Source organism: Monodon monoceros, unplaced genomic scaffold (assembly GCF_005190385.1).
Source record: "Monodon monoceros isolate NGI ecotype Baffin Bay Population unplaced genomic scaffold, NGI_Narwhal_1 Super_Scaffold_21, whole genome shotgun sequence".
In the NCBI taxonomy this organism is placed as follows: Eukaryota; Metazoa; Chordata; class Mammalia; order Artiodactyla; family Monodontidae; genus Monodon; species Monodon monoceros.
Window position 1 is genome coordinate 5417206 of NW_021703778.1, and position 16308 is coordinate 5433513.

The window sequence follows — 16308 nt, forward strand, 5'->3', positions numbered from 1 at the left end:
TTTGCCATCTCTTAAGAACATACTTTAATATTACAAAATAGTTCTAGATTTTTCTTTCTTTCAATCCCTGTAATTTATTGTTCATCCATCAGCATTTCAATATGAATGAACCAGGTTAATTAATGGAAGATTAAGTGATCTTAATCTTAAGATTTAATCTTAAGATCAAATGATCAAAATCATTTTCTCCCGTCCAGGATGTTAACGTAAAATTGCAGATAAGTATAGACTTGTATTCTCAGGTGTTAGTGGCAATAAAATACAAAGCTTGAGATTGTTGGGCCACAAATACTACATAGCCTCAAGGGGAGTGAAAATTATTGCTCTTGTTTGAAGACAGGATAGAAGTCTGTCCTCTTCATGGCAAGGATTAATGATCTCAGGTGAGTTCAGTATAGGTGTGACGAAACAGTAACAGCTGTAGCCTCCTGTGGCTTCAGTGACCATCCATTTGCTGAGAGTCCTTGCTGTGGACCTGCCCCGAAGGTCAGAGACTCATATGTAAGGAAAGACACACTGATATCTCACATTTAGAAATGTGTCCTCTCCAGAAGTCTTCAGTTACCAAAATTGTTATTTTCATCACAAAGTAATGACTTTTTCCATGACAATTTTTCAGGTTGTGGTGGAATACTTCATTTAGACAATGGTACAATCAGATCCCCTCACTGGCCTCAGAATTTTCCCGAGAACGTCAGATGTTCCTGGACAGTCATTACTCACCAAAGTAAACACTTGGAACTCAGCTTTGACAACAACTTCCTCATCCCCAGCGGGGACGGACAGTGTCGGAACAGCTTTGTGAAGGTCAGTGCACTTGTATATTTAATTGGAGCCAAGCTGGTTGCAGGAACGTAAACGTTTAGACTAGAAATGACTCACTGCCTCTCAAAGGAGGAGAAGGACAATTTTGCTGCTTGGATTTCTTGAATGAAAAAGTGAGAAACCTCAACCACTAGGAGTTAAAATTTGGACCACAACACACATTGCCCTGTGACTTCCATTCACTAATACATAAGCAAAGACACTTAATTTAGGAGATTGTCTCGCCTTATTAAATTCTCATGAGCATTTACGGTTCTTCCTTTCTACAGAAACTAAAGAGAGAAGGGCAGATTTCTTTCTTCCTCTCCTCTCTCTTTCTTTCTTTCTTTCTTTCTTTCTCTTTCTTTCTTTTTTCTTTCTTTCTTTCTTTTTCTTTCTTTCTTTCCTCCTTTCTCCCTCCCTCTCTCTCTCTCTTTCTTTCTCGTTTTCTCTTTCTTTTCTTTTTTCTTTCTTTCTAATAGACCCTCAAGGACAAAATGAATCATAGTCACCATGACAGGCCACATTTAGAGTATCCTATAAAAATTACAGAAGGCTAGACATGCACTAGTGCCAGCCTTCACCTGAGCCTTAAGCGCCCACAAGCTGACCAGACCGTGAGGGACCCATCCATGTAAAATCATGACCATGGGTCAGTCAGTAAGGCTCTCTTCCTCTCCAGTTGTAAATACTGCTCCTGTGGCACTGACATCACTATTCATTGACTTATGACCGTGATAACTGTATTACAAATTTATTCCATCTGTGCTATTTTATATCTCATGTGTTCTATCGCTAAGAGGACATACACCTTTTAGGGGAAAGAACATTCACCTGGGCTCCGCATCTCTTGCATTTACCACCTGAGTGTTCCTCTATGAGCCAATTACACATTGGGGCTTTAAATTACTCAGCTGTAAAGTGAAGAGAATAATTCCTGCTTTAGTAGGACTCTTTTAAGCATTAGACGTAATATGATATAATAACATAAATAGTGCTCAGTACTTGGAATATAAAACCACCTAATGAGTAGAAGTGGATTGCATTGTCGATGTTGTTATTATTTTACATGATCTCTCCAATTATGTTTTATATCTAACTGATCCATGCATGCTGTTTCAATAAAAATCCTAGACTTGTATATAATACATGTAAAACAAAACATCGTATACACTTTTCCTAATTGCTTTTTTCATGAAACAAATGAACTCTCTCAGGAATTGAGTCAACATCAAATATATAGACAAAGTAAAGTCTTTCAAGTTCTTCATTGGAAAAATGGAATGTGAAAAGTTATTCAGTCCCGTTTCTCCTCTGGATGGAATGGGAATCCCTCTGACAGCAGGCAAGGCTGAACCACTGGCGGGTGGGATCCATCTGGAACTCTGACAAAACTCAGTGGCCTGGGAAACACACTCTTTCTCTGCTGGGCCTGAGACTCCAGTTTTTGCCAAGAGATACTGAGGTGGGTAAACAAGACAGGCAAGAGGGGCTCAGCTCCAGCAAGCAGCCCTTAACCTCAAACCTTATACAAAAATTCACTCAAAATAGGGCTTCCCTGGTGGCGCAGTTGTTGAGAGCCCGCCTGCCGATGCAGGGGACGCGGGTTCGTGCCCTGGTCCGGGAGGATCCCACGTGCCGCGGAGCGGCTGGGCCCGTGAGCCATGGCCGCTGAGCCTGCGCGTCTGGAGCCTGTGCTGCGCAACGGGAGAGGCCACAACAGTGAGAGGCCCGCGCACCGCAAAACAACAACAACAACAACAAAAAACTCAGAATAGACCACGAACCTAAATGTAAATATACAGGTATAAACTTTGAGGAGAAAAAGAACAGAAAATCTTTGGGACCTAGAGATAGATGAAAAGTTCTTAGACTAAACCTCAAAAGAATAATCCGTAAAAGGAAAAATTAATACATTTTACCATATCAAAATTAAAAATATGTTCCTCTGTAAAGAGATGAAAAGACAAGCTACAAACTGGGAGAAAAGATTTCCAAAGCACTTACCTGACAACAGAACTACTATCTAAAGTATAGACAGAACTCTCACACCCAACAGTAAAAATACAGAGTCCAGTTAGAATATGGGCAAAAGATATGAACAGATATTTCACCGAAGAGGATATTCGGGTGGTGAATAAACATACGAAAAGATGTTCAACATCACTACATAGCCATTAGGAAGAATGAGACTTAAAACCACAATGATTGCCACACACCTGTCAGACTGCCCAGAATAAAAACAGCGAAAGCACCAAATCCTGCCAAGCCTGAGCGAAGCTGCATCACTTATTCATTGCCAGTGGGAACGTAAAATGGCACACCACTCTGAAAAATAGCTTGGCACTTTCTTGTAAAACTCAACGTGCACTTACCATAAGATCCAGCAAGTATACTCCTGGGCATTTATCCCAGAGTACTGTAAACTATGTTTGCACAAAAACCTGTGCACAAATGTTCATAGCAACTTTATAGGCAGTAGACAAAGACTGGAATCAGTGCACATGTCCTTCAACAGGTGAATAGTTCAGTGAACTCTGGTACCTCCGTACTGTGGAGTACAACTCCTCGGTAGAAATAAACTTTTGACAGGCTAACGATCTGAACAAATCACCAGGGAATTAAACCAAGTGAAAAAAGCCAATCCCCAAAGGTTACATACTCTATTGTTCCATTTACATAATATTTTTGAAATGACAATGCTTAGAAACGGAGGACAGACTACCAGAGGTTAGCAAGATGTGAGTGTGGGAATGAGTCGTGTGTGGCTATAAAAGGGCAACTCTAGGGAACCTTGGTGTTGGAGCCGCTTGGTGTCTTGAATGTGGTGGTATAAGCTTGTATGTAACCGAATATACACACACGTGCGTGAGCCTGGGAAACTGAGTAAGACGGGTGGACTGTGTCGAATCAGCGTCCTGGTTATGATATTACATTACAGTTTTACAAGCTGTCATTGTTGGAGGAATCTGGGAAATGGGTACAGGGGATTTCTCTGTATCTTACAACTGTGTGTGAATCTGCAGATACTCAGTAAACGTTTTTTTTAAATTGCTTGAGTGATAAAATATCACCTAAAGCCAGGCTGAATTGTACAAACCTTAAGAAACGTCAGAAAGTTTTTGACAGTTTTGTAACGTTTTGTAGGTCCAATATCATTTAAATGAGTTCTAGGTCATAGAACCAATGAAATGAGATCTTGACTGACAGGTATTGATGAATATTTAACAACTCTTTACCATTATTATCATTATAACACCCGTGTTCTTGAGCCACAAGGTGGAGATGTCAGATCCATAATTAATGGCTTCAGAAAAGTATAAGCCCGTGAGGATTCTTGAAGTTCGTTGTTAAAGAACTGGAGATTCTTTCCTAAAAGTTTTAGCTCTTATCACTTCACCTCTTGAGTGATATTTGTAAAAGTAGCATATGCAGATCTCTCTGTCAGTAAGTCATGTTCACAATGTAACAGAATGTGGTTAGAAAACTTCTGTATACTGTTTCCTGGGATAGTTAAAGGAAGGGGGTCAGGGGACATAAAGGGGATATTAGGGAAAATAGGGGGTGTGCACTTCTTTCCTGACCTTTTTGTTTGTTTGTTTGTTTGTTTGCGGTACGCGGGCCTCTCCCTGTTGTGTCCCCTCCCGTTGCGGAGCACAGGCTCCGGACGCGCAGGCTCAGCGGCCATGGCTCACGGGCCCAGCTGCTCCGCGGCATGCGGGATCTTCCCGGACCGGGGCACAAACCCGTGTCCCCTGCATCGGCAGGCGGACTCTCAACCACTGCGCCACCAGGGAAGGCCCCCTGACCTTTTTTTTATCTTTTGATTTGGCAGAATGTCTTTGCTTTTGTTCCAGTCCCAGGCACCTCCCATATCTCATAAATGGCAAATATAATTGGACTTCAGTAAGATGATTAACAGCAGGATTCGCAGTGTTTGAGAATCAATTGAAGTGATACGACTTTAAAGAGCTGATGGCGCCCTGAACTGGCGTTACCTCACACCTCTTCCCCTGCGCTATTTGCTAATAGAAACGTTTGTAACGGCTTGGTGTGTGATTGCTTTGTTTGAGGAATAGTCCTGAGAGTGATATGTTCAGAATGAGTAATTTGATGTGAAGGGAATGTTGAACAGTTAAGTAAGACTAATCCAAACCCAATTACCTTCTTGCCTTCCCGGGCTAGATAATTCTTAGTTGGGGGTTTGGGGAGGGGCATCATAGGGCGCTCAGCAGCTCCCCTGGCTCCTGCCCACTACATGCCACGCCCACACCAAATGTGACAATTGAAAACACTGGCAGACATCACCAAATGCCCCCAGGAAGGGCAAAATTGCTCCCGGTTGAGACTCACTGGTTGAACAAGTTTAACCGTCCTTTTCCCCCAATAATGTGCATTTATCACCTAATATCAATATTTTCCTTGAGTGACTCAACACTGTAGATACTATGATCTCTTGCCTGAACTACTGCACAGCCTCCTGGCTGATCTCCCAGCGTCCTCTCTTTTCCTTCTCGTCTCTGCTGTGAGCTTCAAGCCTCCTGGAGGCCCCTTGCCAAGTTCAGGATGTGGCCCGGACCCCTGACCTGCCACGGGGCTTGCACTGACTGCAGCCCCGCCTCACTCCTGACTCAGTTTTCGCTCTGTTTGAACTAGCCCTGCCCCTTCCTGCCCCTGGGGCTTCTTCAGGCCTCTCTGGAAGTCAGGCAAAGCCCCTCCTACACACTCAGCAGCTCCACAGCAGCTCCTTTCGCAGTTGGAATTTGCATTTAAACGTGATTCTATGATTAATAGCCTTCCCTAGGCTGGTCTAGGATTGGTTTGATCAAAGTTGGAATTTTGATCCTCACAATCTATTCCCCAGCAACTATTTCTCAAATGAGCGTATCAGCATTTGCTTCTTGTAAAGTGGTCAGGATCTACCCGGGAGTTGGTGACGCAGTCTTTAGTGAATTGCAGAGAGACTGAATCTCATCCTTTCTTCAAAATGAACCTTAAAATTCAACAGTGCCAGGAAGTCTTCCATGATTTATCCCAATTCATGCCTATTACATGTAGACCTGGAATTCATATCCACTTTCTTCCCATGGGCTTCTTGCTTGGTAAATCTTTTCTACTTGCAACCCACAATTTGCCAGCCATCCAGGACAAATGGTAAACCCCACAGTAGCACACATGCTGCTCTGTTTCCCCCAGCATGTAGCAAGTTGAGCTAGATCAGGTCAACTAGGAAAAAGCAAGAGGAAACTGGGTAGTGATTGAGGGTTGTTTTTTTTTTCTTTAAATCACTGCCTAGATACACAAAAATGAACAGTCTCCTTGCAAGAGTCACGAATGGGCTATACTATAAAAAAGCAGCCTAAAGAAACGGTTCTCAAAAGAAAATATTGCAGATTTTTGTGTTTTATTTACTATTACGTTTAGTCTGTATACACCTGAGTGCTATTATTTTCCAGCCTGAGCACAAATTAAACATTGACGAGGGAAAACCTGGAGCGCTAAGTCATGTTTCTGGCTTTGCCAGGTGTGGGCAGGCACTCAGGAGGCCGACCAGGCCCTGTTAGCCTCGAGCTGCGGGAACGTGGCCCCGGGTCCCGTCATCACGCCCAGAAACGCCTTCACTGCTGTGTTCCAGTCGCAGGAGGTCCCAGCTCAGGGCTTCTCTGCATCCTTCGTTAGCCGTAAGTAGCACCGAAAACCAAACCCAGGGGCCCTTGGAATGGTGTGGCTGCCACAGGCAGGCTTGGGGAGAAGGGGTCTGCTCCAGGGTTGGCTGGTCTGGAGGTCCATGGGGAAAGTCTGGGTGGGCCACCTAATCCTGAGTGCACCCTTCCTTCCAAATCAGCAAGAATGGAACTGAATCCAACCGTAGGTCAGTAGAGAAATGATGTAGAAGGCCTGAGTGCCCGTCGCTAATGTCTGAAATTAACCCTAAAATCTGCATCGGGGCAGGAATTGGGCAGAAGCCCAGGAGGCCGTAATTAGTAGACAATCAGCAGGCCGGGCCTGAAGCGCATTGCCTGCCTGCATGGAACTCACCTGGGGCTGTAAAAACACGGTCTTCCCCCCAGGCCTGACGGAATGCAGGACTTGCACGTGTGAGCTCTCACCCAGGGGATTCTCACGCTCAGTCAACCTTGGGGGCCGCTTTCTTCGGGTTTTCCCCTTCCTTCTCTGACGACTACTCACCGGGTAGAAGAGTGGGACATGTAGTTTTCAAGTCTGAGACACAGTGGTGCGTGTGCTTGTTGGCTGAATTAAATCAAGTAGCACCTATTTGCAAGCCACTGTTCAGGGAAAAGTTTGACGAAAGGAATCAGAGGAAATAATGCAGTGAACAGGTATTTCAGACATGAATAAGAGGGTGGTGTAAAGGCAGTAACAAAAGACCACCGCAGACCTAATTTTAGGTCTTCACTTGGTTCGCTGTGTCTGCGTATGTGTGTGTTTTAATATCAGTTTAAAAGGATACTGATATTTTCTATCTATGTGATAGATAGGGAGTGTGTGGATTAGCTAGTTAGTGGTTAGATAAAACAGATGTCATTTTAGTGGTAAAAAGGTGGTTCTCTTCATTTCTGACACCTGGGAATCATGTGAGACTTTTTTGAGTTGGGATTAGTAAATTCAACCATTTTTATGAAGCAGGTATTATTTTTATAGCCATATTACAATGGTAATGAAAAGAACATATTTTTCTATAATATAATAAGATGTTTTAAAACTGTTAAGTGTATTGATCTGGTACAGATCACTTTTCATTAGTTTTATTTCTTTAGCTACATGAATCCTCTTCAATCTTTGCTAAGTTATTCTTCCTTTAATATCTTAAAATTAAGTGATTTGCAATGGATTTGTGGTAAAATTTCTACTTAGCCCAAAACTCTGCATCATTTTTCTAAAAACTGTATAATATTCTGATTTTGCATATTTATTTTTAAATCAGAGCTCCATTCTTTTAGTTATTGTTACTTCCATTTGGAGTAGCTCAGAGAATATGTTTCTAGAGAGCTTAGGAAAGTTGAGGCTTTCCCTCACTGATAAAGAGAGATTTGTCTGGGAGAACAAATGTTCTAATAATGGCTTTTTCCTCCCGCTAAGGATGTGGAAGGAACTTCACTAATCCTTCAGGTTACATTGTTTCTCCAAACTACCCAAAGCAATATGACAACAACATGAACTGCACCTACATCATAGAGGCCAGTCCTCTGTCCCTGGTCCTCTTGACTTTTGTGTCTTTCCATCTGGAAGGTAAGTTTATTCTTATCTAAATTACAATTGGTTCTTAATAAATGAATGAGTGATAGATAAGCAGAGGCAGAGATTGTCTAAAATCACCGTTTGAGGAAAATATTAAAAATGTTGCAGAGTGGAGTTGATGTAAACTTGATTAAAACTCCATCCAATATTTTAAGAACACAAGTATCATCCTATACATTCCATCCAGAGGTTAAAAAATAATGCAAGAGCTTTAAGAACCTGAGCATCACGTAAACGGCCTAAAGAAAATAAGTCTGAAATCTATTACATGTTAATCATAGTTTCTAATTTATTCATTTGCGTTCATTCTACACATGTACAGGTGCCTTCACACAGTCACACACACACACACACACACACACACACACTATAAACTAGCAAGAGAAACTTCACTTCTGAGTCAAAGTAGGTGCTCCATAAATGTTGAATGAATGAATTAATAAAATTAATAAATATTTGTGTTCTACTTTCATTTAATCTGACTGTGGGATACTCTCTCATCTTCTTTTTCATTTTCATCTTCATCAGTACCACAGGGACTGGGAAACCCCTAAGCACAGTGCCCCTCTGGGTTCATTCCCTGCCTGTTGGCGAAGGGGACAGTGGAGCTGCTGGTCTGGGCTGGGTTCTGACTACACTGGACACAGCTCAATGTTTACCCAGGTGGTGTCATACGGCAGAGAAAAGTTCCCTTCAAGTGGATGGGCATCTCCAACCACTCAGTCATTTTAATATTTTTCACGAATTCACTTTTCATTTCTAAATTACAATTAGCTTGTACGTTTGCCAAGCTTCATCTGCCCAACCAAAATTTCTTTCTATTTGGGTTTGTCTCCCTTGGCAGTGAAAAGTTAAACTTAGCAAAGTGTTCTGCAATATTCAGCATCCAGGAAATTTATGTTTCATAAAAATAAAAATGACACATCAGTTCTCGTAGGGTGATGAATTATACAAAGGCTCTCCCTGGGAGCACTTTCTGGGACCTCCTTTTCCTACATCTCTACATACTGTAGGTTTTGGAATGTGTTTGCTGGAAAATGGACTGCCAGGTATGGACTGATGTTTGTCACTGTACGAATGCACTATGAGGTCAAGTATAATCTTCTCAGCATTTGCTAACACAAACTTCCAGCAATGTAAGAAGGTGTTCATGATTTATAAAGTATTAAGGGAAGGTAAAACAGTTTATATAAGAGATCCTATTTTTTTATTTAAAATAAACTGTGTGACTAAAATCTGTAAGACTATTAACTGGTGCTTAAAGACTTGTTACTACCGTGTCATAGATTTATAGCTGATATTTATTTTCTTCTTTATATCTTTTCTATTATCTTATAATTAAGGGAATGCTATTTTATTTTATTTTTTTATTTTAATTTTTATTGAAGTATAGTTGGGTTACAATGCTGTGTTTGTTTCAGGTGTGCAGCAAAGTGATTCAGTTATACATACATAGATATATTCTTTTTCAGATTCTTTTCCCTTTTAGGTTATTACAAAATATTGAGTATAGTTCCCTGTGCTATATGGTAGGCCCTGTTGGTTACCTGTTTTATATACAGTAGTGTGTATGTGTTACTCCCAAACTCCTAATTTATCCCTCCCCCCACTTTTCCCTTTTGGTAACCCTAAGTTTGTTTTCTCTGTCTCTGAGTCTGTTTCTGTTTTGTAAACAAGTTCCTTTGTGTTACTTTTTAGATTCCACGTGTAAGTGCTGTTGTATGGTATTTGTCTTGCTCTGTCTGACTTACTTCATTTAGTATGGTCATCTCTAGGTCCATCCATATTGCTGCAAATGGCATTATTTCATTCTTTCTTTATGGCTGAGTAATATTCCAGTGTGTGTGTGTGTGTGTGTGTGTCTGTGTGTGTCTGTATATCTCACATCTTCTTTACCCATTCATCTGTCAATGGGCATATAGGGTGCTTCCATGTCTTGATTGTTGTAAATAGTGCTGCAATGAACATTGGGGTGCATGTATCTTTTCAAATTATAGTTTTCTCCAGGAACTATATGCCCAGGAGTGGGATCCGTGGATCATATGGTAGTTCTATTTTTAGTTTTTTAAGGAACTGCCATACTGTTCTCCATAGTGGCTGTACCAATTTACATTTCCACCAACAGTGTAGGAGGGTTCCCTGTTCTCGACACTCTCTCAAACATTATTATTTGTAGACTTTTTGATGATGGCCATTCTGACCAATGTGAGGTGATACCTCGTGGTGGTTTTGAATCACATTTCTGTAATAATTATCGATGTTGAGCATTTTTTCAAGTGCCTGTTGGCCATTTGTATGTCTTCGTTGGGGAAATCTCTGTTTAGATCTACTTCCCATTTTTTGATTGGGGTGTTTGTTTTTTGATATTGAGTGAAAAAGTTGTCTTAATAACAGGGGGAAAACATGTGGCTTGGATTGTGCATTTATATGTGCATTTGTCCTCACTAAATTACATAAACACAAGAATGTCATATGCCAATATTATTTAGACTGAAAAAGGAGATGCTGGTAAATGTACTATATAATATAGCCACAGAAAGCACTGCCTATACCAATGGTACATGTATTATTAGAAGGGAACCTATACTGACACCGCACAGTAGCTCCCTGAGTTTAGTTGACAGGTGGGGTAAAGGGGCGAGCATACTCTAGACTACCTGACCTGGGGTGGGGTAGGGCAGGCGCGGTATTTTAGGACCGGTCTCAATTCCAGATTGGCCACTTACTAGTCACATGACTTTGTACAAATTACTTAATCTTTCTGGTAATCACTATAATTTTTACAAAAATATTGATATAAAATAGTAGCTGTGAAAGTCAGATCATGCCCGTAGAAACATACCTTGTGAACCATTGTTTTGTTATTTTTGCTGCCACCAGTCAGGATCTCCAGACATGCCCTTGAACACAAGTCAGCTGCGAACAGATATTTGGTTTTGCCAGATTAAGTGATTTCTTTTTTTTTTTTTTTTTTTTTTTTGCGGTAAGCGGGCCTCTCACTGCTGTGGCCTCTCCCGTTGCGGAGCACAGGCTCCGGACGCGCAGGCTCAGCGCCATGGCTTACGGGCCCAGCCGCTCCGCGGCACGTGGGATCTTCCCGGACCGGGGCACGAACCCACGTCCCCTGCATCGGCAGGCGGGCTCTCAACCACTGCGCCACCAGGGAAGCCCTTAAGTGATTTCTTTTTACTAATGGATTTGCTCGTTCTCACCCAGTTGAAGAGACTGATCTTTTTATAAGATAATATCCTTATGATAATATCTTGTGAAATTTCCAGTGTTACATGTACTCAGCGTTTTCCAACTGCTAAGTGAGTATTTTCTGGCTTAGATTAAATGAATCATGACGATTTCCTAAAAAGGGCAACATTAATCAGATTTATTTTGTGGTTAGATTCTTACCACTAATCATATCAGTGCCGTTCATGGAATACCATCAGCAAGTTAGAGATCCACTAGCTACAGCAAAAATCACCTTCCACCCCTTAAGTGAGCCTGAGGAATTCCTGTGCAGTGTGCTGTGATAAAGCCCAGTGAGAGTAGCTCTCAAGAAAAATCACAGCCTGTCTGCAGGAGCGTTGGTCTTCCTAGCTGCCATAGGCCATAGACCTCTTTCTGAGAGATTCTGTCCAAATGACTAAGTATTTCTGAGCCCAAGCGGCCAGCAGACCCTGCGTTGACATGGGTGGAGATGAAAGTTCTGGATCTGCTTTTTGTGGTGGGCCATTGGCACAAAAGGTGGATTTATCAAGAAGAAGATGCACTGATCCAGGCTACAGAATACTAGAGGGAAACACACTTGTCAATACACTGTGTTTACTAAACACTGACAGCGGGTTAGGAAAGGTTTTACTATTCAGGCTAGTTTATTGGTTATTGACCTACACACTGGTGCTCTTCCTGCAGGGAAGTTACAAATGTTTAGTGACCTACCTTCCACTAAATAAGTTGCTCTGAAATTATGTTATGGTATTTTATGTTGGCCTAAGTTTCCCTTTCTCCTTATTATTACATTTCCAATGCTAGTCATTCTGTGAAATACAGACGTGTGTTTCCTATATAATCCCTACTGAACTATAAAAATTTCAGGGAAATCAAAAGTCATAGAAGAAAATTCCATTTGAGCGTCTCCGAGACTTTTTTAAGTTACCTCAAGGCTAAAGTGGCTCTTGGTATTCTTAACAGCATCTTCCAAAGTTGTGAAATAAAATAGAGATTTGACAAATTCAAAATGGTCAAAAACAAATGGTCAAAAACAAAAACAAAATGGCAAAAATAGACAAAATATAAGGAGAAAGCATGAGGGAGAAACCATCAGTGTTTCCAAAGTACTTATTTTGGAATCAGATGTCATCAAATAAATACTCATATTATTTTCCCCAATATTGAACAATCTAAAAGTATATATTTTTCTGTTTTCATTATTCATGTGGCCAAGTAGATGCCTCCAAGTTACTGGGAGGATTATAGGTCTTTTTTTTTTTTTTTTTTTACTTTATAAATAAAGCAAGCACTTAACAGATGAGGTAACCTAAGACAAGCCAGTGCCTTCTGTGCCTTGATTTTGCTATCATTAAAATTGGGTAATGGGGCTTCCCTGGTGGCACAGGGGTTAAGCATCCGCCTGCCAATGCAGGCGACACGGGTTCAAGCCCTGGTCTGGGAAGATCCCGCATGCCGCGGAACAACTAAGCCCGTGTGCCACAACTACTGAGCCTGCGCACCTAGAGCCCGTGCTCCGCAACGAGGGAAGCCACCGCAATGAGAAGTCCACGCACCGCAACGAAGAGTAGCCCCCGCTCGCCGCAACTAGAGAAAGCCCGCGCCCAGCAACAAAAACCCAATACAGCCAAAAATAAATAAATAAATAAAATAAATTTATTTTTAAAAATTGGGTAATAACATTGATTCCCCCAGGTGATGATAATGAGGGGTTTAGAATTCTTAACTAAAAATATCCTACATCTAGGCAAATTCTAAACTCAGTTTTTCTCAGATCCAGAGTATCTCTTGATAAGAACTGGATAGAGAGTAGTCCCTTGGCACAGAAAATGGGCGAGAACCAATGCAAATGCATTTTGTTTACTGTCCTCTAGAGATGGCCTCAAAGGCCCCAAGAGGAATAGGACTAGATTTCCAGAGCAGCCGCGTGGCAAGTCCTACATAATATTTGCCTGAATTCTCCTTCGTTAACTTAGAAGTCCTGCTTTACAGGGTACGCCTGATATAAAGCTAAAAGGAAAAAAGGAAGAAAATTTAGTTTTAGATTTTTTTTCCTTTTTTCCCACCAAGAAACATGATAACTGAGTTTTGGCGGTCTTAGTTCACATTTCCTCTCCATTTAATCTAAGTTGTTTGTTTTTTTTTTTAAGTGGCATTATGCAGCTACTTACCATTTCTTTTCTTTACTTCCTCAATTGTTTCTCAAGAAATCAGAAGGTAGGCCCATTTTGCAATCCATTATTTTAGAAAGCACTGGGCAATGGTTCTTTTGAAATAGTTCTTATTGATATTTTATTCAAATTGGCCAAGCCCCAGAGGAGACGATTTAGTTGTGTGAGATTCCTTGCTTGCCTGTGTTATAATACAAGACCTTGGCTTTCACACTCTGCGGAGCTTAGTTCTATACGAGCACCTGCTTCTCCCTCTCAGGGAATCATCCTCTACTGGGGAGTCCAGTCTCCAGGCTACTCAGAGCTGTCCCCCAATTCACATCCCTCTCCCTAGAACCCTTTGCTATTTTACTGAAAGGACTTTATCGTATCTGCAATATTAAAATATTTCAACCAAAAGGATTTCCCACTATTTCTAGTCCTCTGGCATCTTTGCCTCTCCATCTATGACTCTGAAGGAAAAGTGCAGTCGGAATCTAAATTCCACAAGTTTACATTATTTGCTGAATTGCTCATCCTTGGCTTCCCTTTCAATTCTCTCCAAGTTCTTGGAATCATGATGAAACCCAGAATCGAACGTTGCTCTCTGTAATGAAGATATGTGAATAATGTGATGAAAATTATTTTTCACTATGTTGGATACAGCCTTACCCATTTAAAATAATAAATGTGTCTTACAGTTTTTCAGAAGGATGGAAAATAGTCATAAAAACAAATCATGGAGGATTATTTTACACCTCTGAGATTTCAACAGTAAATATTCATCAAATCAGTTACTGAAGATAGGATTAAGAATGACTGTAGCCACTTGTCCCATGACGTCCGTGGAGAAAGTATCATTCAATTTCAGGGTACCGCTCTTCCTGACGAGTTCTCATGTGTCTGATTGAATGCTACCTCCCAGCCATAAACTCAGCTATGATACACATCTTGCTTCTTGAAGAACTTTTTTTAAACCTTGACTAAGTTCTTTTCTCTCCCTAGAAGACAATCATCCTAGTTGCATATAATTATATTCTACTTGAGAATTTTGTGTATATTTTGATTGCAATATAAGATATCACAATTGGTTCCCCTATGATTATGGAAAAGTGTTTACTATCATTATTTTCTTATGCCTGTGATTTTGTCACCAAGTGTCTTCTCACTGAAGAATCAGACTGATATCTTTGATCTAATGCAGTGAGGTGATGTGTACAGCTTGAGAAAAAGATGTATGTGTGTGAATTATTTGACGCCTGCTGACATATTTATATCTCATTTTCTTGTGTGTTACCTGTTTATGCTATCCTTGATATGTTCTTAGACTTTAGGTAACTTCACAAATTCTGATATTATGTAATGTTTGATTTCTTATGGATAACATTTGGAAGAGCATCCCACCTTAAAGAAATTACTGCTGGAAATGACACGAGAATGTTTTAATCATTAAGCAACTTGCCAAATATCACAACTTTCATGATATATTGAGTCAGGCTTTGAAAATGAGCAGATTGTCTTGAACGGTTTGCTTAGTTATCTGATAATATATTGCTGTCTACAAAAAAATTAAAATACCCTCTCAGCTTCCTCTGCTTCTCCTTATTGTTGATACAGACCTTTTATAAACAACTAGTGCATTTTGGCTATGTCTCAGTATAGATATACAACTGCTATTTCACGACTGATTTTTCTGCAATTAAATTAGTTCCTTTAATTTTTTTGAAACATTAGCAAGTATATGACATACTTTACCTTACGTTTCACAGCCTTTCCATAATTTTCTAAGACAACCACCACTGTGATAGTCTATATCATCAAAGAGTTAAAAAACTAACTCTTTAGTACTTAAAGGATATCTGCATAGCAGGTCATTCGACCAAAGTAGAACTGAGATTTTAATCTAGCATCAGCAATATTTCCTTTCATTCTGTGATTTTGCTTTTACAACTTAATGTATTGTTGCTGGCTAAAGATATTTTTATAGGTAATTCATACTATTTTTTGATTCTCACATTCACCTCTTCTGAATGTTTTAAATTCCAATGGAGCTCTTGGAACAAGAAAAATTCTAAGGCTATAATTAAGGTACACAATTTGGCAGTATTCAAACTGTGAATCTGAGTTTAATGTATTCCTTTTTTGTCCTGTTTTTCCAACATCATATTGTTTCTTATTACATGGTAAGGTCATTAAAGTGAACATTTTTAACTTGTAGATTTATTCCCAATTAGAAGCATTTCTATTCCAGGATTTTCAGAATGAAGGAATCCTTTGGGCTTACTTTAATAAACATATCTTGAATTGATACCTCAAAATTTCTTCAGTTGTATAAAAACATAGCTAAAATGCCAAAAGTGTTCCTAAAATGACTTAAAATTTAAATTGCATAGATATTTTCTGATAAAAATATCAATTTTCTTTAAGATAATACAATTAAAAGAGGAGGGGGCTTTTAATGTACAAATATATTAAAAATGCACACATCAAGATTCTTTCAGTTAAAAGCAGTAGATTATCTTCAAGTTTGCTTAGATGTAGAGTTTATAGAAAGGATACTGGGTTATCTCATCTCGTCAAAGGAAGGTTTAAAAATAAGAAGGGGACTAATGGGCTTCCAGAACATGAATCCTTCAAAATGTACTGTCTTTCCCCCTCTCTTTCTGCACGACAGCTTCATTTCCTCCTGTTACAGCCTGGCTTCCTACCGCAGTCAGGAGGCCGCTGCTGCTGATTTCCAAGTTGAACATGTTTGGCTCCCACTGTTGACTCCTTGCTCAGTTACAGCTTGAACACATCTGATTGGCCTAGATGGAGTCTGAGATCCTACCTTGGAGTAATCAGTCAGTCTATCAACAGTGCTCAGGACGGG

The 16308-nt window shown here is 40.3% G+C and overlaps 1 protein-coding gene across 4 annotated transcripts in view; it reads left to right on the forward strand.

The window, feature by feature from the left end:
* The window catches only part of CUBN (cubilin), a 264461-nt gene that overhangs the window by 196693 nt on the left and 51460 nt on the right, over positions 1–16308 (forward strand). For all 4 annotated transcript variants that reach the window (XR_003795949.1, XM_029238289.1, XM_029238291.1 and 1 more), the window contains exons 54-56: positions 620–807; positions 6329–6485; positions 7906–8055. Coding sequence is in view for 3 of the 4 variants with exons in the window: in XM_029238289.1 (XP_029094122.1) it covers positions 620–807; positions 6329–6485; positions 7906–8055 (495 nt within the window). In the remaining variant the exon portion in view is untranslated. The remainder of the gene's footprint in view (positions 1–619; positions 808–6328; positions 6486–7905; positions 8056–16308) is intronic.